This window comes from Ammospiza nelsoni, chromosome 9 (assembly GCF_027579445.1).
Source record: "Ammospiza nelsoni isolate bAmmNel1 chromosome 9, bAmmNel1.pri, whole genome shotgun sequence".
Classification (NCBI taxonomy): Eukaryota; Metazoa; Chordata; class Aves; order Passeriformes; family Passerellidae; genus Ammospiza; species Ammospiza nelsoni.
In genome coordinates, this window is record NC_080641.1 from 5,828,302 (window position 1) to 5,856,025 (window position 27,724).

A 27,724-nucleotide genomic window follows, 5' to 3' on the forward strand; every position below is an offset into this window, starting at 1 on the left:
GGCACAGACTCACATTTCCTCCAAACATGCCCACAGAAGTCACACGCACAGCAAGTGGCATGGGAGGCCGTGTGAGCTCTTGCTGAAGCAAGGCACAAGCCAAGCGCCCCCAGTCCCTAATGCAGGGTCTTAAAACCACCCCAAATCTGGTGCCTGCAGCCCTGGGAGCAGGCACCCTCCTTAGGGGGACTCCAGCTGCTCCATTCCACCCCTCTCTCCCACGGTAGCTCCGCAGGGATGGAGCTGCCAGACACAAAGAAAACATCTCGTGTGAGAGAGGAAGCGGCTGTGGCAAGGGGATGGCAGATGATGCTGACCTCAGGATTCGTGTGGGATGGCGCTGTGCCTCCCTTTCCTCCGGCCTCCCTGGGAAGGGAAGCCAGGAGAGGGGGCCAGGGCCCTGTGGGTCCCTGCGGCAGCGCTGAGCACAGCAGAGCAGGGCGGGAAGCAACCAGGGAGGCTGGCAGGAGAAGGACAGCCAGCCTTCGGCAGCTGGAGAGCAGTGGGAGGCAAAGGCATCTCTAAAAGCCTCCCCCAAGCAGCCTCTCTCAGGGATAATGGGTCCCTTGAGCACAGGCTGTTTCGCCTGTGTTTCCATGGCTCAGCTTCCCCGAGGGCAGCTACCCCCTTTGCCGGCACAGCCCCTGTCCTGGGGCTGCCGGGCCAGCGCTTGCCCAGCCCGTGCCTGGCTGGCCCAGGGCAGCAGAGCCCCGAGCAGCCATGGCACTGCCAGGCTAGCAGCAACACCAGCCCAGGGGAGCAGAGCCCCGAGCAGCCATGGCACTGCCAGGCTGGCAGCAACACCAGCCCAGGGGAGCAGAGCCCCGAGCAGCCATGGCACTGCCAGGCTGGCAGCGGCACCAGCCCACAGAGCTGCACAGCAAACAGCACCTGAAAATGGGGAGGCCTTTTCTCAATGATTGCTTCCAAAGGCTGGAAAAACAGAAGGAAAACAAATCAACCACGCTATTTCAAAACTAAAAGGAGGGATTTCGCATGTTACTGACACACCTTGCTGATTTCTTTTCTTTCGAAGGGGAAGAAAGCATTTCTTACGGTGGTGTTTAGTTTGGGTTAAAGATGGATTTAATCCGGTCTTTTGGGGGCAAGGAGAGAAACTGACAGGCACTTTGGGTTCATAGCAATCATCTCTAGAGTCTGAATAGTCCTCCTTCAAGAAAAAAACAAGACAAATCCACAGATTGCTGAGGACAGCAGAGCAAGAAGGTGTGGTTCTGGCTTTTCTGTCTTGCTGATGGAAACTGGCCCAAACTTTGATGAGAGCAGGAGGCCCCAGTATCCCCAGAGCTGACTCCACTCTGTTATTGGGCTCAAGCAGAGCCAGGGCTGCCCAAGGATGCAGGGAGACAGTGCTCTTCAAAGTGCAACAAGAACAAACACCACCAGGTCTGGGCAAAAGGGAATACAAGTCTCAGGACAGGCAACGACTATGGCTGTGCCTGGAGCTGTGAGTGCAAAAACCTGAAAGCCTGTCCTTGGTGCCTCGCCCCTCTGTGCTGGTCTGGGGCCCTGCACCAAGGGGACACCGCGGGTCAGGCCGGGCCAGGGCTGGGGCGGCGCCTCCGGGGTGCAGGGGCCGCTCCTTGGGATGCCGGAGCGTGCTGAGACCGGCAGGACAGACGGACGGCACAGGCGGCACATCCTGCCCCTTGGGGACACCTTGGGGACACCTGAGGCTGCCGGGCGCCCCGGGGACGGCTCCCGGGGGCGGGCGGGTGCCCGGGGTGGGACCCCGCGGGATGTGGGAGCTGGAGACCGGGATGCCAGTGCTGGATCCTGGGATGCTGGAGCTGGATCCTGGGATGTGGGAGCTGGAGCCCTGGGATGATGGAGCTGGATCCCAGGATGCCGGAGCTGGAGCCCCGGGATTTGGGAGTTGGATCCCGAGATGTGGGAGCTGGATCCCCGGGATGCCCGAGCTGGATCCCGGGATGCTGGAGCTGGATCCCCGGGATTTGGGAGTTGGATCCCGGGATGCTGGAGCTGGATCCCCGGGATGCCTGAGCTGGATCCCGGGATGCCGGTGCTGAATCCCCAGGGATGCCGGAGCTGGATCCCGGGATGCTGGAGCTGGATCCCCGGCATGCCGGTGCTGGATCCCGGGATGCTGGAGCTGGATCCCGGCATGTGGGAGCAGGATCCCAGGATGCTGGAGTTGGATCCCGAGATGTGGGAGCTGGATCCCGGGATGCCCGAGCTGGATCCCGGGATGCCGGTGCTGGATCCCTAGGGATGCCCGAGCTGGATCCCGGGATGCCGGTGCTGGATCCTGGGATGCCCGAGCTGGATCCCGGTGTGCCCGATCTCGGCCCGTCCCGCCGGTCCCTCTGGCGGGGCCGCAGCTCCCCCGCGCGGCACGGCCCGGCCCGGAGCCGGATCCACCGCTCGGGGCTGCGGCTCCTCGCAGCTCCCGGCGATGGCAGCGCTTCCGGCCGGCCCACAGAGCCGTGCTGGCCTGCCCGCGCCCCCCGAGCCTCCCCCAGGCGGCGCAGGCCCCGGCGCGCCCAGCCTTGCCCCGCAGGAGAGATGCTCCAGTGTTTCTCCATGGCAGTGACCCCTCTGGAGCTCTCCAGGGTTTCTCTCGCTGCCGGCCAGCCCCACGCTGCGTGCGGCGCTCCAGGTGTGGCCATGCAGCGCTCAGTGCAGGGGAAAGATCCTCCCTGTGCCTGCTCTCAGCCCTCAGCTAATGCTCCCAGGACACCCTCCACCTTGTTCCCTGCCAAGGTGTGTTCCTGGCTCCTGCCCAGCCTGCTCCCTGCCAGCCCCCTCATGGCTTTCTCTGCCAAGCTCCCTTCCCGCTGGGTGGCCCGGCACATGCTGGTGAGGGGGCTGCTCCTGCCCCAGCAGGGCCCTGCCCTTCTCTGTGCTGAGCTGCACGAGGTCCCTGCCACCCCATCTTCCCCAGACTGTCTCTGCAGGGCAGACCAAGCCTCCAGCCTGCCAGGCACTCCTGCCAGTCTGAAAGGACACATGTCAGAAAACTTAGGGTCAAAACCTGAAAGATGCCTAGCATCACAAGGATGGGACACATCATCTTCCTTCTTATCTGGCCCGGAGGTGAGCAAGGTGAGCTGCAGGCTGCGGTTGATCTTTGCATGCCCCTGGTATGTGCTGGAGCTCTTCCCAGAACCTGTGGCCTCGGCTCAGGTGGTTTTTGGTGCGGTGGTGTCTGTAGAGCCGCGCTGGATCCTGCGAGGCATGTACCTGCAGGGGTCACAGACAGAGAGAGGCTGGTGGATCTGTCCCCACGCCAGGGCTCCTGCAGGCAACACTTCTGCAGCTGCCACGGGCATGGGTGAGAGTGTGTGGGAGGTGTGCCCAGCGCTGCCACTCGCCTGGCACAGCCTGTGGTGGGGTGGCAGGAGGCCGCAGAGCCGGGCAGGGGCGCAGCAATCAGAGCAGCGCCTCGGCAGCAGCTCCACCACACAGGTTGGCCCAGGCGCCCAGGCTGAGGGAAGCTCCCTCCTACATCCATCCGCTGGAGGAGGAAATCCAGCCCATGGAGCGAATTAACCTGGCAGGAAAACTCGTGACGTGACCCAGAGCTGCCCAGCAATTTGAGAGGTTGCCCTGCTGGCCTCAGCAGCAAGCTTTTTGTTTATGTCTGTGAGTCAAATGATAGCTGGGTGAGCAGGCACACGCTCCGGAAACCATTCCGGGGCTGTCCACGGGAGCGGAGCCACAACTGCCCCAAGCCTGACCCTTCAGCATTCCTCTGCAGAGCACCTGCACTGGGGAGGAGACCTGTCCAAGCCAGAACAGAAAATGTATGTTAAAATATGTCCTAAAACCAGTTATAACAGAACTTTCCAAGCACGGTTTTTGAAGCCAGGAGCAGGCCAGGTGAGTTGCACTGTGTCAGGTAGGTTGGCAGGCTGGGAAGGGCCCCAGGCTTCCTGGGCAGCTCTGGTCCATCCACAAGAGCTTATAAGAGTAGCTTAAGGCTGGGTTTAGGAAAAGCTCAGCACTAAACTGAGCTGCACAGGCACTGATTGCAAAGCTCAGGACAGATTACTGCAGTGTGAGCAAAGTGGGACTTCATACAAGTTCTGCTTTATAATAATGTTATGCTGAAATTCCTGGCTTTCTGTTCCCATTCACCAAATGGTGGCAGATGCTGGGGCCTGACATTTTCCCATTGGTGTCAAAGACTTTTGGGATTCACCTGGGCTTTCCTACACATCAAGGGATTCTGTCCTGTGCTGGCACTGGCACCTACAGAGTACCGTGGAAACGCCCTGCATGGCACAGCCAGGAAAACAGCTCTGGCTATTAGTTCTGGTTTGAACAGCGCAGAAGATGACAAAGAAATCCAGTGGGTAAAAACAAGGGTGTGTCCATACCTTCGACCCTAACTCATAGCCTGCACCTTCAGGGATGCAGCTGCTCCATCCAGCCTCCCTGAGATGCCAGCTGATTGTACCCATCTCCACTTCACACTGTAATTAAGCCTGGCCCCTGTGATCAAGGCAAGGTTCTGCCCTGCTGTGTTTCCAAACACAAACCTCCTTGAGCACACACATCCCATTCCACCAGGCACGTGCCCTCTGTGCCCCGTGGGGCTGGGCAAGGCAGTCCCGGCTTTGGGCCACCCAGCCACACCAGTGCCCTGCTCACAGCGCACTCCCAGCACGCCCACACGCTGCCAGGCTGCTCCATCACTTTGGGGAGGACCAGCATGTCCTCCTGTCCCTCTGTCTGCCCATCCCGCCCTTCAGTGCCATGCCCGGGCACCGCACGTGTGTGCCCTCGCTGCCCTTGGCACAGTGACTGCACCACCTGCACATTGCCCCTGCTGGCACTGGGACCTGACACAGCCACACCAGCAGCCCCTGAGCTTCCACCAAGGCCTGACTGACTGTGCTGCTGCAGAAGGACAGCAATCTCTCCACACAGCCCTGACTGGAGCACCCTGCCCTGCCCACACACCTTCCCCTCCCCTGGAGTCCCTCCACGCTGCTCTGTCTCTTTGCTGGCCTCAGAGCAGCCCTGCCAAGACAGGGCAGGGGACAAGAAGGGCCCTCAAGGGGAAGCAGGGGCTTGTGGTAGCCATAAAAGTGCTCAGGGACAAAGCAAGGAAGCAAACCCTTCTGTTTCAGTCTCTCAGACAGAAAACCCCTTTAGAACTTTCTGGGGGAGCCTCCAGCTTGGGCAAAAGTGAGGCTCTGAGGACTGGTTGTCTTCAGTTCTTTTGGCTCCAGGGAAAGAAGCCTGGCTGACCCCCATGGCTCCCAGCTGTGCTGGAACCCACCTTGGAGTGTCCCCCTTGCTAATGCCCTGCTCTGCCCTCTCCTGAGCTGAACCATGGACCTGAGGGCTCAGGGCACTGTGCAGGGAGAGCCAGGCAGGGCCTGCACACCCCAGGCAGCCCCTGCACAGCATTCAGCACTGCTGGCAAAGTGGGCACGGGCCAGGGCCAGGACAGCCTGTCCTGCTCCAAGCAGTGCCTCTGAGGTGCCCAGGCCACCATGGTTGGAGCCACGGCTCACAGAGCAGTGCTCTGATAAACATTGGGAAAGCTGCCCTTTGTCCTGCAGCAATCAAATCCCCGATGAGCACCTCGCTGAGGGATGCACGGGCAGGGGAAAAAGGTGGAGAGAAAATAGGGATTAGCAAGGCCTGATAAAAACATGACCCCTCTCTGGCAGCAGCCTGTGTCACAACTGACACCACTGACAGGTCCCTGGGGAATGGATTGAGCTCAGCTCCTCGGGCAGGGAGCATCAGCCTGAGCAGCCACATTCAGGGAAGGTGATTGATCCAGTGGGATGTGCTGGGACAGGTTTCTCCAGCAGTCACCACATACCAGCAGCACGTGCCACTGAGTGCCCTGGGCAGCCCATCCGGGGATGGCACCCGTGCCAGCGTCACCAGCCCTGCCCAGCCCCACCTGGGGTCCTGTTTGATGGGGAGGGGCCTGGAGGTGAAGCCATGCCAGAAGCAGGGAGGTCACTTTGCTTGGTCAGCCTGGACAAGAGGAGACCGAGGGGAGACCTCACAGCAGCTTCCTCACAAGGGGAAGCACCAATCTCTCCTCTGTGGTGACCAGCAAGAGACCCTGAGGGAGCAGCAAGAAGCTGTGTCCAGCAAGGCTTGGGTTGGATATTAGGAGAAGGTTCTTCACCCAGAGGGTGGTTGGGGATTGGAGCAGGCTCTCCAGGGAAGTGGTTGTGCCTGCCAGAGTTTCAGAAGTGTTTGGACAATGCTCTGGGGCACTTGGTGTGATTCTTGGGGTGTCCTGTGCAGGGCCAGGAGTTGTGCTTTGATGATCCTTGAGGGTTCCTTCCAAATCTGTGATTCTGTGGAACCTGTTCCAACATGCTCTGTTTGTCCTGGCATACCAACAGCAGATCACTCTGCCATGGTCAGTGCCCACACGTCCCTGAAGATCCCGTGGGCTTCTAGGGGCCCAGGAGGTGTTGGAGAGGACACCTTCATACCACCAGCTTCTACCCCCACCAGCTCAGCTTTACGCTCCCCCTGCTCCCCTATATCCCTTCCAATCTGCTGCTCTGCACCCCAGCAGTGTTGGCCTTGGCTTTGGGAAAAGAGACGAGAGCAGAAGCCGGAGCCAGCTCCCAAACTGCACAGAGAACATGTGTCCCAGAAGGCAAAGTCTGGAGCTGTGCCTCCATGGCACACCATCTTTGTCTTTAGCAGCTTCTCCTTCACCCAAGAGAGTCCTGCACACACACTCAGCATCTGTGCTGCCTTGCCCAGCCTGAGCCTGGGCTGGGTACCCAGGCACACTCCTGTTTGCTGTGCTGGAGGCAGCTGGAAGGGAGAAAGGAATGCACAGCGAGCAGCTCAGCTGCTCTGCCCCAAGGTGAATGTCATCTGCCTGCCCTGCCATCTCCCCTGCTAGCACTTTGGTTTGATACAAACCCTTGCATCTGCAGAGGTGTTCTGGCAGGGCAGCCTGTCCAGGCCCCTCTCGCTGAGCACTGGTGCCAACAATGTTAATTACAGCATCACAGCCCCTCCAAACTCTCCTTGTACACAGGAGCATCGACTGATGAGCTTAACAAGGAATTTACCATTCATTCTGATTCTTCTCATGAGTTATTCCTAAACTCATCCACCAGTTCCCTTTTTGATTTCTCCTCTGAGCAGAGCTCCATCTTTCAAAGCAGTGCTGACAATCTTCCCTGACTCTAGAGGCAGTCTTGGCTCTGGAATTTGCCCATTCTCAGCAAAACCCACCCAGACCCAGGTCCCTCTTGTCTCTTCTCTGCCAGACAGAGAGGTCATGCTGCTGCAGCACCCTCAGAGGGGCTTCTGCTCCCTGCTTCTCACCCAGCCCTTCAGAGCTATGTGTCTCCTCTCCCCACGCTGGGCAGCTCCCAAGACTTTCAACATCCAAGCTGCCATCCACTAAGCCTGGATCTTTCCAAACAGCCTGGCTGTATTATATCCACCTGCATACAGGAACATGCCAGTCCTTGTTGTTCTCTTCCATCCCACTCCCTTCCCTTCCTGGAGAGGTAAAGGTCACCCAGCCACGGGATTTCAGCTCTGACACCAACCTCAAGCCTTCTCCTTCCTTGGCCAGGGCTCAGTTCCCACCCACCCTCTGTTATCCATGCCCTACATAGCTGACAGCCAGTTGAGCTGAAAAGCAATGGGGAGCTCAGGCTGTGCTTGGAGCAAGGCAGTGTGTTTGCTCACAAGGGTGAAAATCCAGTGGCTCAGGATGAGGCACAGCTGTGAGATACCAGATCACACAGCTGATTGTGCAGGGTTTCACAGAGCAACCACAACGAGTTTTCACACTGAAGACCTGCCCTGGAGGTTCTCTGGAAAGCTCCATATCCAAGGCTCACAAAGAGCAAGATCCTGTGTTAGCAGTGATTCATGGCTGCCACTGCCAGCTCTTCGCTATTTTTCTCACCACCCTGCATGCCAGGGCCCTGTGCTCCAGGCAGGACCTGTTCTCATTGCACAGAGCAGTTGGGTCCAGCTGGAAGGGATTGATCTCCATGCACAGGCATGTGCTGGCCAGGAGCAGAGCAGGAGGAGCCGTGCTGCCCTGCAGACTGGCACATGCCCAGCAGTGGCCAGTTCCTCTCACAGCCAGCTGGGGTGGGCAGCCAGCCCCTGGGAGCAGCCAGCACCTGAACCACCCTTGGGGAAATCCCTGTTTCAGGGATCCAGGTCCTACCTGTGCACCTGAGCCACCCTTGGGGAAGTCCCTGTTTCAGGGATCCAGGTCCTACCTGTGCTTTCAGGACAAAAGAAAAAAATGTGGGAAGTTCCCACCCCACAAAACAGTCCCATCCTTTGGCTGCAAAGACGTCCAGCTTCTCACCACATGGAGGAGAGGGGCACAAAGTGAGGTTGAGCACAGCCAAGTCTTTTTCCACAGAAAGGGAGGGACAATGATGCCTGGGGTCACAAAAGCAGGCAGGAGCCCCTGTAGAGAAGCAGGGACCTGTGACAGGCCCGCAGAACAGGGAGCACCTCCTCCCACTGAAGAGACTCCTCTGCAGACCCCTGGGCTGGCTGTGCCTCTCCAGCTCCATGCAGCTCAAAGCTTGTGGGAAATGACAAGTGTATCCCATCTTTCCAGGCCATTCCACTCTCCAGGGCTCAGCACCTTTTGTTCCTCCTTTGTGTCACTCTGAACAGAAGCTGAGCTCAGGTCTCCAGAGGCAAAAAGCACTTGTTCCATCCCATCCCTGCTTTTCCTGTTAAATGTCTAACTTCATCCTACAGGCACACTTGAGATAAAAGGACCTAAAAGGTCCTAGCTCTTGTCATCAACCTCTGCCCATCCAAGAAATTTTCCCCTTTTTTCCAAGCTTTAAGAAAAAAATCCCAACAGAACCAGCAAACCTATAAATCAGAAGACATTTATTCTCCTTAAGTATGCTAGATTATGCAAAGCTACCTCTTCTAGGCTCCCCAAACCTCACTGCACTCAAACCCTAAGCCTGGCAGAGCTGCAGTGCCAGCTGGCACAGGGCAGTACAAGTGAGCAGCTTGGCATAAGAGCCCTGACCCTCCCACTCCCCACTAAGTTGCACTCAGCTCAATTGTGTCAGACTGTTTTTGAGTAACACTTGCTATTCCATTTGTCTCAGCCCAGAGAGAAAATGAGGCAGGGATAACAAATGACTGAGTGCCTCTGCACTGGGGTGGGGGGAACACTAAAGGTGGAGTTGGTGAGTGTTACCTGCTACAGCCCAGGGCAGAAGCACAGCAAACTCAAGGTAGTCATCTAAAACCAGCCAGGGCAATGTGCTTCATCTCCTGCAGAACAGGGAGCCAAGGACTGCTGCAGGATGCTGTGGGGAGGAGAACCAGCCACCAACTCTCCCTGTGGAACAGGGAAGGCACTACTCCACCAGAAATAGAGGGCTTTGGTCCCAGGGCGTTGTAGGACACAGCTGAACAAAGCCACAGAATGCAGATCTGGTGCTGGGACTGGCTTTATTGCATTTAAATAAACACCCACATAAGCACACCCACATAAGCTGTTTCACAGCTCTGAACAGCTCCAGCCACAGCTGAGGGAAGCAGCACCCCACAATGGCCAGCTCCTCATTCTGCTCTACTGCCAGGCAAAACCCAGTGCATTGCTGCCCACACCAGTGCTGCTGGGCTCAGGCCTCACTCAGGGCTGAGCTGGGAGGGTCCCCTCAGCCCAAACTCAACACTGATCCACCTCTGCTGCCAGCACCCTTCTGCTCTGCTCCAAACCAGCGGAGGACGGGAAGAAATTAAAAAATGAAAGCAAGACTCTTTGAATGTGCATCCCTGCAAGGCAAGTCCATGAAGAGCCTGCATTCTCCTGACAGCCAGCTCTGAGCAGGTTTCCTAGCAGCGCCCCTCTCTGTGGCACCCTGGCAGGAGGCAGCAGCCAGGGCAGGCAGCACTCCCACTCCAACAGCACCCAACCCCAGGCAGCCCCAGGGAGGTGCATTAAACCATTAATTAGTGCATTAAGCATTAAGAGTCATTATGTGACACAGCAGGTGAGCAAGCACCAAAAGACATCTCCCAAGAGCCTAAGGCTGGGAAATAGTCTCAGGCTTCCCACAGGTGCTCAGCACACAAAACCACACTGAAGTCTTTAGAAATCACTCATGTCTTTCCTTAGCTAAAGAAGCAAGCCAAAAAGGTGGTTGACAGCTCTTCCGTGGCAGAGAGGCTCCACATTTCCCAGGTATGCACAGATTTACAGCACAAGGCACCAATTAAGTTTTCTGCCAAGCCTCCAAGTCAAAACTAGATGGATATTGGAAGTAAAAACACCACTGCATTAAGGACAACTCAATTTCAGTCGTTTATTCATTACAGCACTTGAAGTTACTTGGTGGCAGGTACTTGCTGAAAGTCTCCAGATAAACAACAGGAAGAATGGTTGGTACAATAGATTTATATTATATAAAAAGAGTTAAATAGATAAAACAACATGGTAACCTCTCACTCTTGCTCTAAACAGAGCAGACTGGCCCTGAATCCAGGTTAACATCATCCTTTCAAGGCAGTCATGGTTAAAACCCTCAAGTGCCCATACCCAGGGGACAGCAAGGCATCTGTCCTCACAGTTGAGGCAGGTGTGTGCTTCTCAGGCCAGCTCTTCAGGAGCTTGGTTTCAGCTGCTGGGCAGACCCTGCCTGCCAGTAAGGTTCAATCTTGTTGAGAAGGTCTGCAGAGGCAGCCCCAGCTTTGGTGAACAAGTGTAAGGCAGCTCTGCTGAAGGTGAGCCTTCAAGTACATCAGGATGAGCCACAGGTGATGTGTCTGAGCCATCTACAAACACCAGCAGAGCCAAGATGCAGGGCAGCACCCCAGACTGCTGCCTTTGCTGCCCTGAGCCAGATGGAAACCACAGGTTCTGAGGCTGCTCCTGAACCACACACAGCTCAGTCATGCTTCTGCAAGACACCACTTTGCAACTGTGTTGGGACAGACTCTGCCTATTCGAGGTCTCCAGTTTTATGCCAAAAGAAAAATCCCATAGCCAAAGGTCTAAGTATTTCTCTTCAGTTTTCACACTTCCATTTTCAGGAACTGTTCACCTTCTGTCGAGAAGGAAGATTGTGTCTGAAGCCATGTTCCTGCAGAGCAGCTGGCAACGCAGGTAGCACCAGAATAAAGAAACCCCAGGTTACTGATACAAGACTCTCACCCCACTGAGACTAGCTTTACTTAATCTAAGAGATCATGGTATTTCTCTAGACTCTGCTCCTCCAGTTCCAACAGCTTCTGGTAAAGTTTCTCGGCAGTGTCTTCATCCACATCCATCTGGAAGGCAAGGAAACAGCACTGTGAGACCATCCCTTGGTGGCAGCCAGTGCACACACCGAGGGCAGCTCTGGGGACAAGCAGGGTGCATTTCCAGACATGCTCTGTCACCAGGGCATAAGCCAGAACATATTTTGGGAAAGTATCATCCCACACTTAACCCGTTCTGATCGTCACTTCCATTGTCTTCCAGACTCCAGCCTAAGCCAGGAGTTACTCTAGGAAGCACTGCAGATAACCCCACATCCCTTCTTGCTACTTAGCACTCAACAAGCATCTTCCTTCCACTCCAGGCACAGGACACCCTTGGCACCAGCCCTCCCATACAAAGCAGATGGCAGAGGCAGCAGGAAGCTCCCTCTCCACTGACCTTGCGAGGCTCCACGTAGCATCTCCCCAGTCCAGAAGTACAGCTGTGGTATTTGACAAGAGCATCCAGGTACTCTGGCTTCTGTTTGAACAGCCACACCTGGAAGAAGAGCACAAAGATGTACAAGTCCAGCACACACTGTCCCAGCCACGCCTGTGGGCAAAGACCTGACTGCCAGCAGACACGGGAGAAGACACCACAGGAGCTCCCACCAAGCAGGGGAAGATGTGATCTGTGAAGTTCTGAGCTGGCTCCCTTCAGATGTGACCTACCTCAGCCAAGAGTAATGGAGGTTTCTGCTACAGCAGTTCAGCATGGCTGCACTTGCTGCCACTGTGTTTGAGAACACGTTGTGCTCCCCATCACCCACCTCCACCCCCTCTGCTGCACATCATTCTCCCTGGTCAGGATGCTTTCCCAAAACCATTTATTTTATGGGACTGGGTGAAGGTCACAGAGCTCCAGGTGGCTGAGCAGCCCTGGGGACAGCTGGCTCCCCACACTCATGCTGTGTGCCATCTGGGGCTCACACACAGCTCCCACCCACCAGCCTCGCTGAGAGGCTCTTTGCTCAAGCCACAAGACCCCAGAAGAGCTACTCAGAAGGAAGCAATGCTAAAATCAAAATGTGAACTACTTACATGAGCTTCTGCTCCATTATAGGGTGTCAGAGTATAAGTTTTGGCAAAAAATCGGATCTGAGGGGAAAAGAAGGACATGGCAGAGTTTGTACTGTGGCCCAAGGTTTGTTGGCAAGCCCTGAGCAGCCCAAACACTCCAGATAATCTACCAAAGGTACAAGTGCTTCTCAAACTGGACAACAGGCAACACTGCACACTGACTAAAGCATCCCTTATCACCACAAACTGCTTTCTGGAGCCCCCCAGCAAGTGTCACTCCATGGTCCCACACAGAGATCACCCAAGGCAGGAGCAACAGGCCACACACACCTTGCAGGTGCCTCCTCTGGAAGGGTCTCAAGGGCAGGAATGGCAGAGGGGATCTGCAGGAGTGCCAGCCTTGGGGACAACTGAGAAGGCACTGCCTCTCTGCTGCCAGGAGAAACATGATCCATCAGGATCAGCTGCTGCAACTGGGGCAGCTTAAGATGAAAGGCCACTCTTGCAGCAAGAGCATCATGGCTCAGAACAGGCAGCCCTCAGGGACAGAACTGCAACAAACCTGGAAAGCTGAAGGCCAGAGGAAGAAAGGCAAGGAAACTTCTGAGGAAGCAGATGGGGAGGCAACAGGGAGCAGGAAGCTTTGCTTTCCATAGGGTTGGAAAGAAAAAAACAACACTGCCTTCTAGAGGAATGGAAAGAACACCACTGGAAAGCAGGTTGTTCTAGAAATGAACAGCATCTCAAAGCACAGGGGCCAAGCTGGGGCCACATCCCAAGCTCTGCTGCCAGCAAGCTGATGGTGTTTCACAATCCCAAGCAGAACTGGCAAAGCTTCCAAGGGGAGCTTTGACAAACACTGCTGTAGCTGAAGGGCTGAACCCTGCTCCTCTGCCAGTGTCCAGCACCAAACCTCCAAACTCAGCTTGGAAACTGGGCCCCAAGATGAGAAGGGCAAGGCTTACACAGGGTCCAGCCTGCCCAGCCCAAGAGAAGGAAGAAATCTACACCAACACAGGCAGCAAGGAGCCAAAGTGTGCTGTATATCACTTGCAGTGATGTGTGTCACAGCCCAAAACCAGCCAGGACATCCACTCACCAACCACATGATGGGCATCAGCAGCTTCCACAGAAAGATAGGCAAAATTCTGTATGTCATATTGGACATAACAAGCCCAGGACAAACAACACTGGAATACAGACCCTGCAGAGAAGAAACAAAGTCAGTGTGCAATTACACCACACTTAAAAGAATGGGTCATGCTGCTTCCCTCCCAGTGCTCCTCAGCCAGAGAGGGTGTGTACAGACATCAGACTTTTTTACTACACTAAGTACCAGAGCAGAGAGCAATTAGATGCGGCGATTTTTAAGAGGTCCAAAGGTTTGTGTTTGATCCATGCCCATTGCAAACCCCCAGGGTAGAAAATGCAGCCTCCTGGTGCAATCTCCATGCAGCTCAGCAGATATCCCAAAAATTACAGCCCAGTCAGACTAAAGACTATCTCTTCTTTAATATGTAAGAGCTCAGCCTTTTGGGACTAAACCATTTTCTCCAGAAGTGTTTGAGAATGGCAAAAGCATTACTGCTGGAGCAGAGCTGCAGCTGCCAGCACAACCCATCACTGCCCCAGGACAGGGAAGGCAGTTGCTTGTACAGCTCCCTGGCTGACCTGAGCAGTAGCACAGAGCCCTCAGCAGAGCCTGCAGCTCCAGGCAGCACTGCCAGAGCAGCCCTGTGCTGATGGACAGGGACACCTGAAAAAAGCAGAGGCTCTTTGCTCTCTAACATCAATTCTGATCTAAGGAGTAGAGCTTGCAAGGTAAGAACTGCTCCCAAAATCTCCCACTTTGGGAAGTTCTTCTGGCAAGAACTCCAGAATCTGGCAATCTCTCTGGCAGATTCCCTACCCCCCACACCACCAGTTCAATCTCAGCCATGTTTAGTTCTTACCTGTGCACTAAGGAATGCATCAGACTGCTATGAGTGAATGAATGCAACTAGGTAACAACAACGTCATGATAATTACAAACAGCAGCAGCTCATTAGATTTCTGCAGCAACACAAACCCCATCATCACCTGGTCATTAAATTTCCTGTTCAGAACCACACTGGTCAGGTCAGTAGCATATTTAGAGGAACTGTATGATTCCTGCCCCTTGGCATGCTGATAGTCAGAGAGGCTGAAGGCAGACTCCCTGGCATTGCTGGAGGAGGTCCAGATGAGTCGTGAGGGCTTCTCGTTGCTGCAGAGCAGAGACTGAAGCTGACGAACCTGGAAAAAGAATCCTTAACTTATTTAACACAGCAGTTTCCCAGGCTCAGGGTATCACTTTACAGCACCTAAGGCTGTGAGCTTCTCTCAGCTTTCCCAGACAGCTTTTCCTAGACTAGCCAAGAGCAGACACTTGTATGAGCAGCTCTCATTCGGCTGGACAGCTCAGTTGAGCACCTCAGAATTTAATACAGCCAAGCCTTAGCATTTATCCTGGATGGAGAGCTACATATGATTGACTTCTGTCTGCTGGCTCACTAGAGTAACCTCAAAATTATATTAACTCTTACAACAAAAGTCACCATTTATTGCTCATTCAAACAAATGTCAAGCCTTTGTCCTGTCATTCTTTATCTGTCAGGCTGCAGCCTCCATCAGCATCTGAACCTGTGAGATCTGTACTGCCCAGACCCATCCCTACCCCACATCAAACATCAGACTGAGGGTTCAATCTTCGTACGAAGCCTCACCAGCATAAAGTGCCCAAAGAGGTTGGTAGCAAACACCTCCTGAAGCCCATCTCCATTCAGCCTGTCCGTCTGGGTCATGATGCCTTCTGCAGTGGTCAGCATGTGGAGCAGCTTCCTGGAAGCCAACAACAGGAGTTAGTGAGGAACACTGCCAGGGGGAATCCACTACTTCCCCACTTGAGCCCTTCAGCAGTACCCTCACCTCACAGGCCCCACACAGCTTTGCTTTCAAGGGCAACATCAAACCATTAACGAAATAGATGGGAAACATCTAGAGAGTATCCCAGGCCCTTTATTTGCAAGTGCCTCAATACTCACTAGACCAGAGAAGTCTTGTCCCTTCCTTCACTTTACCATGGTAAAGTACTGTTAAAAACACCTCCTTCCCTCATTTCACTCTCAGATAACTTCATCAAGCTTCATCATCTAGCCAAGGCCTCGGGCCATGCCTAATGCAGGCAAGGAAAGCAGTGTGGCAGGAGAGCTCAAGAGCCCAGCAGTTCTGTCAGACTCACACACGTCACTGTGCTGCCTACAGAGCAGGGACGCTCACACCAACCATGGCCCTCACAAACTGCTGCGATCCACAGCTTTGAACAAGCCTGCAAAAACCTACCCTGGCATCACAACAAGAGCAAGGAGACCCAGAGTTCAACACAGCAGCATTTCTCAGGCAGTGGCTGCAGACTCTGGGTGACCTCCTGCCCTCCAGCGGGGCTGACACCTGGCAGCAGAGGTGGCTCTGGGTGCCTTGGGCCACCGCAGCACGGCACTCAGCCGGCAAACCCACCCCACAAGGGAGGGCATCCCCAGGGCATCCCACTCTGTCTCGCACCGGAGGGAGGCAGGCTCCTCAGCACGGCACCCCGTGCTGCCCACAGGCGGGGGCTGGAGCAACACTCCTACCCGGTGAGGAGCCCGTGCCAGAGAGCCTTGAAGTTCACGTGCGGGTTGGGCATGATCCCAGCGTTGAGGTAGACAAAGTCCAGGCGCTGAAACCTGCGTGGAGAGAGCACAGGAGCCGGGTCGGAGGGGTCAGGGGTGCCCGGCGGAGCGCAGCGCGGGCGGGGGTGTCCCATGGGGACAGATCCCGTACCTGCAGCGGAGCTCACGGGCGGCCCGCAGGACGGAGGCCAGGTTACCCAGGTCCATCTCCACGGTGGACACCTGGGCAGAGGGGTGGGTGGCCAGGATGAGGTCCCGCGTGGCTTCGCTCTTCTGCTCGTTGCGGCAGGCGATGCAGAGGTGAATACGGCCATCCTCATCCAGCAGCCGCTTGCACAGCGCCAGCCCCACACCGCTGCAACGGCACGGTGTCAGAGAGAGCCGAACCGAACGGAACCCAGCGCAACCCGAGCGGAGCCGAGGCCAGCCCGCCCCTCCCGGCCCTCAGCGCCGCTCACCCGCTCGCACCGGTCACCAGCACCACGCGCTCCATCGCTGCCCCGCACCCGCCGCCCCCGCCCTATAAGCTCTGCGCGCGCCCGGCCCCGCCCCGCCCGGCCCCGCAGCCAATCGGCGGGCGGCAGGGAGGCGGGGCCCGCGCCGCCGGTGGCGTGATGATGAGCAGAGCGCGGGGGGCGGGGCCAGCGGGGCGCGCTCCGTGACCACGCCCCCTGGGGACACGCCCCGCTGCCGGCGGGGGCCGGGCCGGAGCAGGGCATGGACACCGCGGACCCCACAGCTGCCCCCCAGACCCCCCAGCCTGTTATTGAATGCGGGGCCATACCGATGGTGCAGAGTGCCCGGGCCCCGGGAGCTGCAGATGTGCCCCACCTGCCCCAGCCCGCTGAGGCACGGCTGGGATGGGCCACAACGCACCCTGAGCACGGAGCGGCCATCCAGGGGACAGGCAGAGGGACACCAATTCCAGGACACGAACGAGGCCCGTCCTCGTCTCGACACGCTCAGCAGGGATGAGGCATCCATCCTGTGTCGCAGGCAGGAGGAGCACGCGGGAGACCTGCCAGTCTCTGTGGGGCACAGCCACCATCCCTGCCCTCCCCTCGCCCAGGCACAGGGGCCTGCCCCGGCCCTGCTGCTGCACATGGCTGCTGAGCCTCAGAGCATCCTCCCTACCATGGACACACAGCAGCTGGGACACACAGCTAGTGTGGGTCAGCCAGCTGCTCCCTCCATCATCCTGGCTCCAAGTCTCGGGCTGTTACCTGTGTTCCACCCCACATCCCAGGCACACAGTGCAGCTCCAGAGCTCCCCAGCCCCGGGGTGCCCTCGGGGGAGGTGAGCTGAGCTGCCTGCAGAAGTGCCACAAGGAAACCATGCAGCCAGATCACATACCGAGTGTCTCTTCAGCGGGTTGGCCCCTACACATAGGTGCATCTACTGAATATACACATGCCTTAGCCACGGGGTACTGGGAACTGTGCCACACGCGCCTGCTGGGGCTGAGCTAGTGCGTACAAGAGTGTGGAGGGCTCCATGGACCCCCCAAGTCCACAGTTCCTCCTGCCCAGCCACAGGAGGGTCCGAGTTTGGGGCCTGGTGGGTCACCTGCCAGGGCCCATGGCTTTGGCACCTGCCCAGTTTGCTCAGAATGCTGGCAGCTTCGGGAGCACGGACAGGGGCCAGAATGCTGTGGGATGCTCAGGGTGGCAGAGCCCAGCTCAGGGGCTTCAGCTGGACTGTGATCCCAGGCTGAGAGCCAGGAAGAGCTGGAGCGCCCTGCTCCATGCCCGGGCATGGGCAGCAGGCAGCTGCCAATGAAACTCTGCTATACACATTCTTCTCCTGGCAGATGAAGATATGGATTAACTCTGGGGGAGGAGGACCTGGAGATTTCCCCATGGAACTAAAAGGTACTAGCATCCGGCTGCCAGCTGCCATGCATCACCCGTGGGGCATCCAAAATGCGTTTGGTGGGCAGTTGAGCTGCCCTGGAGTGGCTGTGGTCAGTGAGGGAACATCCCCTTGGCACGGGATGCCTGCTTCTCCCTGGCTGCACACTGCAGCAGCTGGGTGAGGTGCCGGGAGCGCCCCCAGTCCTCTCCCTGTGCAGCTGGGGCTGGCCAGCAGGGAGGGCGCCTCCTGCCTCTCCATGTGGCATGTCCAAAGCCCCGAATGCCTGCGGAGTCTTTGTTTTCACCCCGCGACTGCACAGCCGGAGGCTGCTCCCAACTCCTCCTGAAGCAGGTGGTGGCTGCTGGTCTGTCCCTGCTCCAGTGGGCACACACCTGCACACATCCCTTCCCCAGGCACCTGCCCTGCGTGTAGGCTGAGCTTCCTCATGGAGAAAGTCCAGCTGAAGTTTGTCCCCTTCAGCCGGGCAAGAGAAGCCGCTCTGTCCCAGTCCCTGTCACCAGGAACAGGCTGCACCAATAAATAACCCTCCCCCAGCTGCTGCCGGGCTCAGGCCTGCGGGGAAGAGGGAGGTCTGAGCTGTCCCACACCGTGGGGCTTTGCTGTCCTTGGGGGCCTCCTGTGAGGCCTCACTGCACAATGAGCACACGAGCAGCCGCTCCGGGTTTATGGCTAAGTCCGAGTGAAGTGGCTTCGGTTTGCATCTGGGGCTCCTCTGGGCACAGGGAAGGATGGCACCAGAACAGGTGGGAGCCGAGGGTCATTCCTCACTGGCTGAGTCCTGGAGAAGACGATGGATGTCCTGGAAGGAGGGACGATCTTTAGTGTCCCGTCTCCAGCAGCTGAGCATTAGCTTATAGACTGAGTCAGGGCATAGTATGGGCTGGGGAAGGTAGGTCTGCAAAACAAATAGCAGAAAAGCAAAGAGAGAATTACTGCCACAGAAACCAATGTGCAAACTGCTCCTGGAGAGCCACGTATCTCAGGGTGCCCCATCTCTCCATGGCCTGAGGTGGGGGCTGTGCTGCCATGTGCCCAGGGGCAAGATGACCCAGTGGCACAGTGAGGCAGCTGGGGACACCTGCCTCTGTCCCCCAGACCCTAAAAGCTGCAGTGAGGTCAGTGAGCAAGCAGTGCCTTGGGCTGTGTAAAGTGCAGCGTTTGCCACGATGGGCCTTTCACCAGGACTCCTTCCCAGAGGAGTTCCTGTCCCATAGCTGCCTCACAGCCAAGCTCCCTATCTGGTCACCTTAAAGTCCCTCCCCAGGCCCCTGATGTCCTAGGTGCACCCCTGGTCCTCTTGTCCCATCCATCCCGTCCCTACCTGGCGGCCCTGGTCGCGGAAGAACTCGCCGGTGTTCTCGATGACCTGCTCGTCAGACATGTGGGAGTAGGGCTGCTCCCGGCACAGCGCGAAGGTCTCCCACAGCGTCACTCCGAACGCCCACACGTCACTGGCCGTTGTGAACTTGCCCTGGCCAGAGGGAGCAGAGCAGGGTCAGGCATGGGCTTTACCCAGAAGTTCCAGGTGCTCGGGGATCAAAACCTCATTCTGGATGCTTCAGCATCCAGGTCTGGTCGCAGAGAGGTGCTTGGCCCCACAGACCTGCTTTCTGCCTGAGGCCAGAGCCTGGTGAGCTCCAGGTCTGCCTGGCAGTGACTGCTCTGGACTTGCCAAGGACCCAGCTCCTGGCAAAGGTAAAGACCAACATTGCTCCCTCTTCCAGGCCTGACCGTGGCCAGGATAAAATGCCAAGCATCCCGTTTAAAGGATGTTCTGCACTGACACATCAAAAATCACCATAGTCCCCCCCCAGCCTGCCTCAAAAAGCTGCCACCACTCCCGCTGTCCCCATGCTTCATCCCAAATCTGGGCTGCAGTGAGCAGAGACCTCGCCATCCCTCCTGCACCCCCCAGCCCAAGGAAGCAGGGCAGTGAGCATCCCCAGAGCTATGTTTGTCCGTCAGAAGAGCTCCGGCCCCGTGTACCAGCAGGATGCTCTCCCAGGACATCCAGCGGATGGGGAGCACCGCCCGGCCCTGGATGCGGTAGTAGTCCCCACTGTAGAGGTTCCTGCTCATCCCAAAGTCGGCAATCTTGATGGTGTAGTGCTTCCCCACTAGGCAGTTGCGTGTGGCCAGGTCCCGGTGCACGAAGTTGAGGGACGAGAGGTACCTCATGCCCGAGGCGATCTGGGTGGCCATGAACCGCAGGTCACTGTCGGGGGCACACGGGATGAATGAGCACAAGGCGGGAAGGACAACAGCCAGAAGGTGCTCCAGGCAGGGTGTCCCAGGAGCAAGCAGCACTGCCTGCCCCTGCTCTCCCAGGTAGCCCTACCTGACGGTGGGTGCAGGGCCGTCTGCCTGCTGGCGGGACAGGAACTGGTTGAGGTCCCCATTCTCCATGTACTCGGTGATCATGCACAGGGGGTCATCTGTGATGCACACCGCCAGCAGCCGGATGATGTTGGGGTCCTTCAGTCGTGACATGATCTTGATTTCCTTCAGAAAATCATTCCTTTCCGGAACAGAAACCACACAGGTGGGATAGACAGACCCAGAGGGCCACAGAGGTGAGCACAGACTGGCCAAGAGTGCCACCCGCCCACCCAAGCCTCCCAAGGACCTGTGGGCCCCTTCCCCTGGGACTAGAGAAGATGAGCTGCAGGGTGGGCTCAGCAGGTAGGTAGGCACTGGGGAGCTGGTTAGGACTAAGGATCCTGACGTGTGACAGCCCAGCATCCCCAGAGAGCTCAGGTGTGTGGTCCTTGCAGCTGCACTGAGCATACGGCTGATGGAGACACGGAATGCTTTCCAAGCATCCCAGCTCTCTTGGTGAGGCTCTGCCCGTGGGCAGTGCTGGGGTGTGTGCCCCCCTCAGCCCCTACCTGGCATTCTTGTTGGCATCTGCCCGCAGCATCTTCACAGCCACCAGCATGGGGCGGTCAGAGCTGCCATCCAGGCCCTCCAGGGCAAAGTCCTTCCCTGTGAACTTCTCCATCCCCTCCACTTCACAGAGGTGAACCTGGGGGAGCAAGGGGCAGCTGACTGGCAGCCTTCCACAGCCCCTGCGAGCTGGGAAGAGCTTTGCCTGAGTCCTGCTCGGAGCAGGCCCAGTTCCCGCTCACCTCCCCAAACTGGCCTTCCCCCAGCTTCTCCTTGAAGGTCAGCAGCTTCCTGGGGAACTCCTCGACGGCCACATCCTTGCCAGCGAGCAGGTCCATGGTGAGGGCTGGCACTGAGTAGGTGTTGCCACCCGTCACACCCTGCAGGTTCACAATGTCGGCCTCGGCGTAGTGCGGGACGCCCTCGGGGACGCTGGCCTGCGATGGCTTGGTGGGGCTGCTGCAGCCTGGGGGGACACAGCGGGGCCAGCCCTGCCGTGGGTGTCCTGCCCTGCACCCTCTGCTCCTGGGGCCGCTCACACTCTGCCCCTTCTGCCCCAGAGCTCCCCAGGGCTGCCTTCCTGCAGGCAGCGCAGGCTGCTCCACTCCTTCCCCACCAAGGGCAAACGCCAACCAAGGCCTGAGCCCCAGGGGAGCAGAGATCCATGCCTGGCCTCCACGTCATTGAGGAAGAGGTGCCAGAGCATCCCAAGGATGACAGTGGGATACACCTTAGTCTGGCAGTCGATGTCACTGATGGCTCTCAGTCACAAGCTTTGTGTGACCTTCATGGGGATGCATGGGGACTTGTGTGACCTCTCCCCCTGTGACAAAATGTTTGGAGAGCGGCCAAAAGCTGGGGCTGGAGAGAGGGGGCTGCAGCAGGCTCTGTGAATGGTGTCCTGGCTGCCACCTGTGAGATGGCTGTGAGCATGCACGGTGTCCTGTCTCTCACCTGTATCCTCCTCCCCCGCGGTGAACTCGGGCAGCTTGCGGATCAGGCGGGAGGGCTCCTGGTAGTCGGGCCCCAGGGGGAAGATGCGGTCATAGGTGGAGCTGGACTCCTGCTCGCTGGGGGAGGAGGAGCGGTTGTGGTTGAACATGCTGGATTCACTGGGCAGGGAGAGGCTGACGGTCATTTCATCGTCCAGCATCCTCCGTGATGCCTGTGACAGCGGGGCAAGGGAGGAGAGAGGTGGGGTTCCCCACAGCATGGGCAGGATGGTACCAGGGATGTGACCAAACCTCCTCTCTAGTGCCTTGTCCCTAGGTTGCAGGGACACTCCTGCCTGTGTTTGTCCTCATGTTCCCCCCTTCTCTTGTCTGCCTCTATGGAAAAGGGTTTGGCTTCATCAGTTCTGTGAGTGACCTTGTTTAGGTGGTGGCTGTGCTGAGAACCCTCCACACCCAGGCTCCTGTCCCCCAGATCAGCTTCAGGACAGAGGGATGGACAAACAGGCAAGTTCCAAAGTCACCACCCTGCTCAGCTAAGTCCCCTTCCTTTGGAGATGGGTGAAAAGCCTTTCTGAGGAGGGGAAGGGAGCATCAGCCCTTGCATGGAGTCTGTTTTCTCCATGCTGAGCTCCCAGAAGAACCTGCGCAGAATGACCCCACCACCGCAAGGCACCTCACCAGCCACACCACCCTTGCCCACCTTCTCCAGCATCTTCTGCCAGAACTGCCGCCACAGTATGATGACAATGATGGCCACCAGGATGAAGATGATGGCCACCAGGCACCCGATCAGGATGCGCGTGTTGCTGTCGTCTACCTTGAGTGTGGGGTCTAGCCGGAGAAGGGGACAGAGAGGGCCGGTCACAGTGGGGAATGGGGAGACCCCCTGCCCCTCTCCTGTGTGGGATGGGGCACAGGGCCCACCCAGCACAGGGTGCCATTGCTTCCCATGCTTACCATAAGTGGTGGGGACCACGGGTGCCTCGGCGGGGGGCACTGAGTTGTTGTACATGGCTGCATCTGGCCAGGGAGAAGAGAACATCACGCTGGGGGTGTGGATGGCCCACAGCCCCACCACCTCCTTGAGCTTCCCACCCAGGAGAGCCCAGTCCCCATGAGGCTCGTGGCAACCAGTACCTGACTGGAAGGTGATCTCACTGAACATCATCCAGGTGTCGGCGAAGTAGTACTGGCACTTGATGGCGCTGGCCATGCGGTGGAGCAGAGGCACGGTGACGAAACGGGCGCTGGGGTTGACATCATCCAGCACCAGCACTGAGGACACAGCGCTGGGCTCCCACTCGCTGGCGTCGGCGCGGAAGTAGCACTGCACCTCTTTGAAGATCTTCACACCTTTGGCGAACATGTTGTTGCAGTGGACCTGTGGGGCAGCCTGTCAGCACGGCCACCGAGGGGCACGGGGAGGGTGACAGGGCGGGGGGGGTGAGGACCTTCATGGCGGTGAAGTTCCTGATGCGGTCGAACTCGAAGGTGATCTCCACGTAGCCGCCTGCCGTGCTCTCGTTGCGCCAGCCCACGTAGTCGTAGCCTGGCCAGACGTGGTACTCGTGGGTCTGCGTGAAGTCGTCCAGCCCCGACACCCCATCCGTCAGCTGGCCCAGGCCCTCTGTCATGCTGGCATGTGCAAAGGGACAGAAGGAGCGTGACTCTTGCCAGCCCCACAACCTGCACCACCCAGCACCCCCTGGCAGCTCCTCACAGGCCCTGGGACACTCAGGAGGGGATTTTGTTGGAGATGTTCTCTCTGGAAAAGGCTGTGGGGTGCTGAACATGTGGTACAGCTAGAGCAAATCCAAGGGAAGGGCTGGAGCTGCTTCCCTCATCACACTGACCCCCTCATGATGTGCAGCCTTCCCAGGCTGGCCATGTCCCTCACCTCAAGGACACCGCAAGCATTTTCTCTGCTGAGGATCAGCCTGAAAATGCAGGGAAGGAACATGCCCCTCACCTGGTGCCCAGCATGGCACCAGTCCTCACCTGTACCCAAAGGCCCCGTCGTACACTGAGTCATTCAGGTAGATGATGGTGCCCCCAGGAAGGATGAGCTGCTGCCCGACCGGCGCGTTGTAGGACACCAGCCCATCTGCAGGGAGGGAAGGGTGAGGGCATGGACACCCTGCAATCCCGGTGCTGCAGGACAGACAGTCCCCGCTGGGATGGCCAGCACCCCAGCGTGGGGACACAGGGACAGGCAGGGGACCGCAGCACGCACCCAGCCAGGCGCAGCCGTACAGCTCCACGCGCAGGCAGACGTTCATGGAGTGGTCGGTGACGGGGATGAAGCGGACAAAGCGGGCGATCAGGGGCGGCTCCAGGTCCTTGAGGACGATGTCGTAGGTGTTGGTGTTTCCATCCAGCACCTGGAGAGAGAGAAGCATGGTGGGGATGGGCAGGAGGAGCCTCCTCACCCACCACCCAATGCAGCCCCCACCCGTCTCCTCACCTGCTTCCCATGCCGGTTCCTCCAAGAGATCCAGCGGGTGCCATCCCGGCTGTAGTTGATTTTATACATGGGGGCAAACTCATTGCCGTGGCCCTTGGCGTGGCGCCCCTGGGTGCCCACCAGTGTGATGAAGTGCAGGGCTTGCAGGTCAATCTGCAGGAACTCCTTCAGGTCATTTGGCTCCACTGGGGTCTTGGGGCACCAGGCTCCGTCGCCCTCCTCCGAGTCCAGCCTGCGAGCCCAGAGTGGAGGAGCTGTTTGCAGGTGGCTGAGGCCAGCCCCACGTCCCCTTTCTCCCTCCATGCCAGCCCAGACCCTGCTGTGGCTATTGCAGGAGGGTGCCACACTCACCGTCCGTACTTGGCGGCCGTGGAGTCAGACCAGTGGCTGGAGGCTGAGATGTCCTCGTCAGGGATGTGCCCACCCGACATTCCCAAGGGGTACCGACACACCGCTGCAATGACACCGGCAGGGCACTGAGCAGGAGGGAATCCCTCCACGGAAATGGCCTGGGCCACATCCACTGTGCCCCGGGGCAGCACTCTCCATCCCTCTGGCTCACAGAGAGAGGACAAAGCAAGGCAGGGACAGTCCTGCCAAAGCAGGCACCTCCTCAAGCAAAGTGAAGCCTCTGGCCAGAAGCAGATGCCAGCCCAGCTCCCAGTGAAGTGGGAAGAAGGGGAGGTGGCTCCAAGGCCTAACAGGCACGCAGGGCCCTGTCCCCAGGGATCTCCTCAGCCTTGCTGGCAAGGATCTTGGCTGTGGTGGACAGCCTGTGAGCCTGGCACTGCTGTCCCCATGCTCCAGAGGGGCCACTTGCCCAGAAACCTCACTGCAGCAACTGTGCCACACTGCCCGCTGCTCCCTGTCCCTGCCTGAGGGAACAAGTGACCAAGACAGGCACTCGTCCTCCCTGATGACCCCTCAGCTTCCACCCCCAGCCCTCCTCCTGGCTGGGCTGCAAGTGGAAAAGTACCCAGGGTGGCGGGCGGGCTGCACCCCCGAGTGGCAGCCGACTCCCTGAGCACCGCATCCTCGCTGCTTCCCAGGAGTTATTTTTTCACGCCTGGCTGCCAAGAGCACAGCTGAAAGGGCGGCTTGTTTGGCCGTGTTTACCGTCTGGCTGCCGGCTCCAGCCCACCTCGGCCCTGCCACACCGCCCCGAGCAAACACCCGCACCGAGGGGCAAGGACGGGCAGGACACGGCGCCTGGGCCGCCTCCTACCCACAGCCCCTGGGGCTGTGCACGCACAAAGAACCCACGTCCCATTGTGTCACCATCCCCGGGACCCCAGACACAGGGACCATATCCTGCCTCAGGCACAAGGATGGGCGCCTCTTCATTGTGAGCTTTGGCACAGGGGGAGCATCTCTTCTTGTCTCTTGCTCTCACACTTGTGATGCTCTGCAGAGCACAGCTCCCGCTGAATTCCCGTTCAATTCTTGCCAAACACAGGGCCAGCCCTGTGTTTTTGTCTTGGTAATGACAATCCTGGCCAGGCAAATCCAATCCTGCCAGCCATTGATGTTTGCAGGAGAAACAGGATTGCCTCCCTAAATAAGCACAGTGCAACCTCCAGGGAAGACCCAGCTAACTCCTCCCACAGATGGAAGAAGCCTTTGAAGGGACTTGTTAAAGGAACTCCCTGGGAAAACCTGGGCTCTGTCCATCCCTGCAGCACAGGATGTGGCTGAGCCCTGCAGGAACAGCCATCTAAACACACTTGTGCTGCTGGCCGGTGCAGTGTTGTGGTTTCTGAGCAGAAGCCAGCCTTGATTTGCTGCAAAACCGCCAGAGAAGGCACAGCCCAGCAGAGAAAACAATAGCTTGGCACCTGGCAGCCTCCAACCTCAGTGAGCCCCCCTGGGCAAGGGCCCCCTCAGAGCCCAGGGCTGAAGTGCTTTGCCATGTCCAGCACCCTGCCAGGGGCCACACAGCGCCTGTGGCACGCTGCGGGGCTCTGAAGGTCACTGCAGGTGCCCCAGTGAGGTGCAGGACAGCAGAGTGACCAAGCAGCTGCAGGCTGGGGGGCCATCACTGACTGCTCCCAGAGATGAGAAAATCCCAGAGATGACGGAGACATTGCAAGTCCAAACTTGGCCATCTGGAAGGAGCAGAGACCAGTGAAATGAAATTCTGGCACCTTCAGCCACCTGGTCCCTGTCTGACTTACCGGGGTTGACCTGGCCTCTGGCAGCACGTGGCACGTGCAGCAGCAGCAGCAGCAGCGGCAGCAGGGCTGGTCTGGGGGTGGCCGACATGTCGGCAGTCCTGCGGAGACAGAACCAGGCCTCGTCACCTGGGGCAAACGCCAGCCCTGCTTGGGGCAGCCAGCTGAGGGTGGGAGCACTTCTCCTGCACCAGAGCCCGTGTCCCCACCTCAGCCTTGGAGGAGGAACAGAGCCCCAGGCTCGGATCCGTGATGGTGGTCACAGGGATGGCAGACCCCACCCCTGGGAGCCATGGTGTGCCACATCCACATGGAATGGCCACAGGACCCGCGGGAAGCTCCCTGGGGCCAGCACTGGGCACCAAGGCTCTGGCCTGGCCGCCCACCCTTGGCTGCCTTTGAAAGAAGAAGTTGCACAAGCCCATCACATCAGACAATAATAGCAGGGTGCCAGAGCAGTTTCCTGCCTGCTGGCTTTGAGAGAGAGCAGATAATCAGCCGAGATTTACAGGCTATTTACTGGGATAGCTCCCCATGGCAGAGTGCAGCCAGGGCCTTGTGTGACACACAGAAGTGTGACAGAGGGCGTGGGAGCCACCTTGCACCCTCTGCCTCGAGGGGAGCATGGGATGGGGCTGGAGGGGGTCCTGGGAACGGGGCCTGGGGAGAAAAAGGACTGGTGCTGCCGAGCCTCTCCTCAGAGGGGACAAGGGGACCTCCCCAGGACGTGCCTGCCCTTGTGCCAGGGCTGTCACCACAGCCATGGCCTTGGCCCTGGCTGGCCCTCAGCTGCCAGGAGCCCCCAGGGCCCAACAGCTCCCACGGTGCCCACACACCTCTGGGCCACCACCATGGGGCCTGGCACCATGCCGGGGGAAGCACCAGGGACACCCCCAAACGTCACCAGCCCTGCCCCAGGCTCCCTGAGCCCCACTTATCTGCCAAGAGGACACTTTCACACCAGTACCAGATGCAATCAGTTCTCTTTCTATTTAAAAGGGCTGTTTTAATGCACATTAACCTTTGAGAGTGCAACCTTCTAACCTGGGGGGTTAAAAGGACTACAGCTCCTGGCCAAACAGGACCTGGCTGCTGGGGTAAATCCCAGCCAAGCCCACTGCACCAGGGACATCTGTCCTGGCTGGCACCTCCTTGAACCAGCCCAACACCACTGATGCTGCAGGTGACTGCCTGGTTGTGTCCCTGCATCAGCCCACGGCCTGGTCCCCACCACTGAGAGAAAGGCCAAACACACCCAAAGCAGCTGCCCACACCCCACAGAGCCAGCTGGGAGGTGCTGGGCATGGCCCTGGGCGCTGCCACAGCTGGGGCTTGGCATGGCAGGAGCAAGAGCAGAGCTTGCTGTGGCCACACCAGCACCCAAGGGGACAGCAAAAGCCCAGGAGCTGCCACCTGCCCTC

General features: G+C 58.2%; 2 protein-coding genes across 3 annotated transcripts; both read right to left on the reverse strand.

Moving 5' to 3' along the window:
* Positions 1–10,285: 10,285 nt before the first annotated feature.
* Positions 10,286–16,918, reverse strand: HSD17B7 (hydroxysteroid 17-beta dehydrogenase 7). 2 transcript variants are annotated; one of them, XM_059478210.1, is made up of 9 exons: positions 16,830–16,918; positions 16,105–16,308; positions 15,915–16,007; positions 15,009–15,123; positions 14,344–14,538; positions 13,364–13,468; positions 12,286–12,342; positions 11,645–11,743; positions 10,286–11,274 (listed from the first exon to the last, which is right to left on the reverse strand). In XM_059478210.1, exons 1-9 carry the CDS (start codon positions 16,847–16,849, stop codon positions 11,179–11,181), a joined length of 984 nt encoding a protein of 327 aa, XP_059334193.1. In that variant the 5' UTR covers positions 16,850–16,918; the 3' UTR covers positions 10,286–11,178. The 2 variants fall into 2 exon arrangements, with proteins under 2 accessions (XP_059334193.1, XP_059334192.1); XM_059478209.1 differs by lacking the exon at positions 16,830–16,918 and adding an exon at positions 16,412–16,446.
* A 413-nt stretch (positions 16,919–17,331) lies between these two features.
* Positions 17,332–26,394, reverse strand: DDR2 (discoidin domain receptor tyrosine kinase 2). Its single transcript, XM_059478199.1, has 16 exons — positions 26,307–26,394; positions 24,484–24,586; positions 24,133–24,364; positions 23,902–24,049; positions 23,667–23,772; positions 23,120–23,303; positions 22,806–23,049; positions 22,626–22,688; positions 22,369–22,499; positions 21,670–21,880; positions 20,958–21,181; positions 20,718–20,854; positions 20,168–20,347; positions 19,816–20,044; positions 19,151–19,300; positions 17,332–18,724 (listed from the first exon to the last, which is right to left on the reverse strand). The coding sequence occupies exons 1-16, from the start codon at positions 26,392–26,394 to the stop codon at positions 18,587–18,589; spliced, it is 2,568 nt and encodes an 855-aa protein (XP_059334182.1). The 3' UTR covers positions 17,332–18,586.
* Between the last annotated feature and the right edge of the window lie 1,330 nt (positions 26,395–27,724).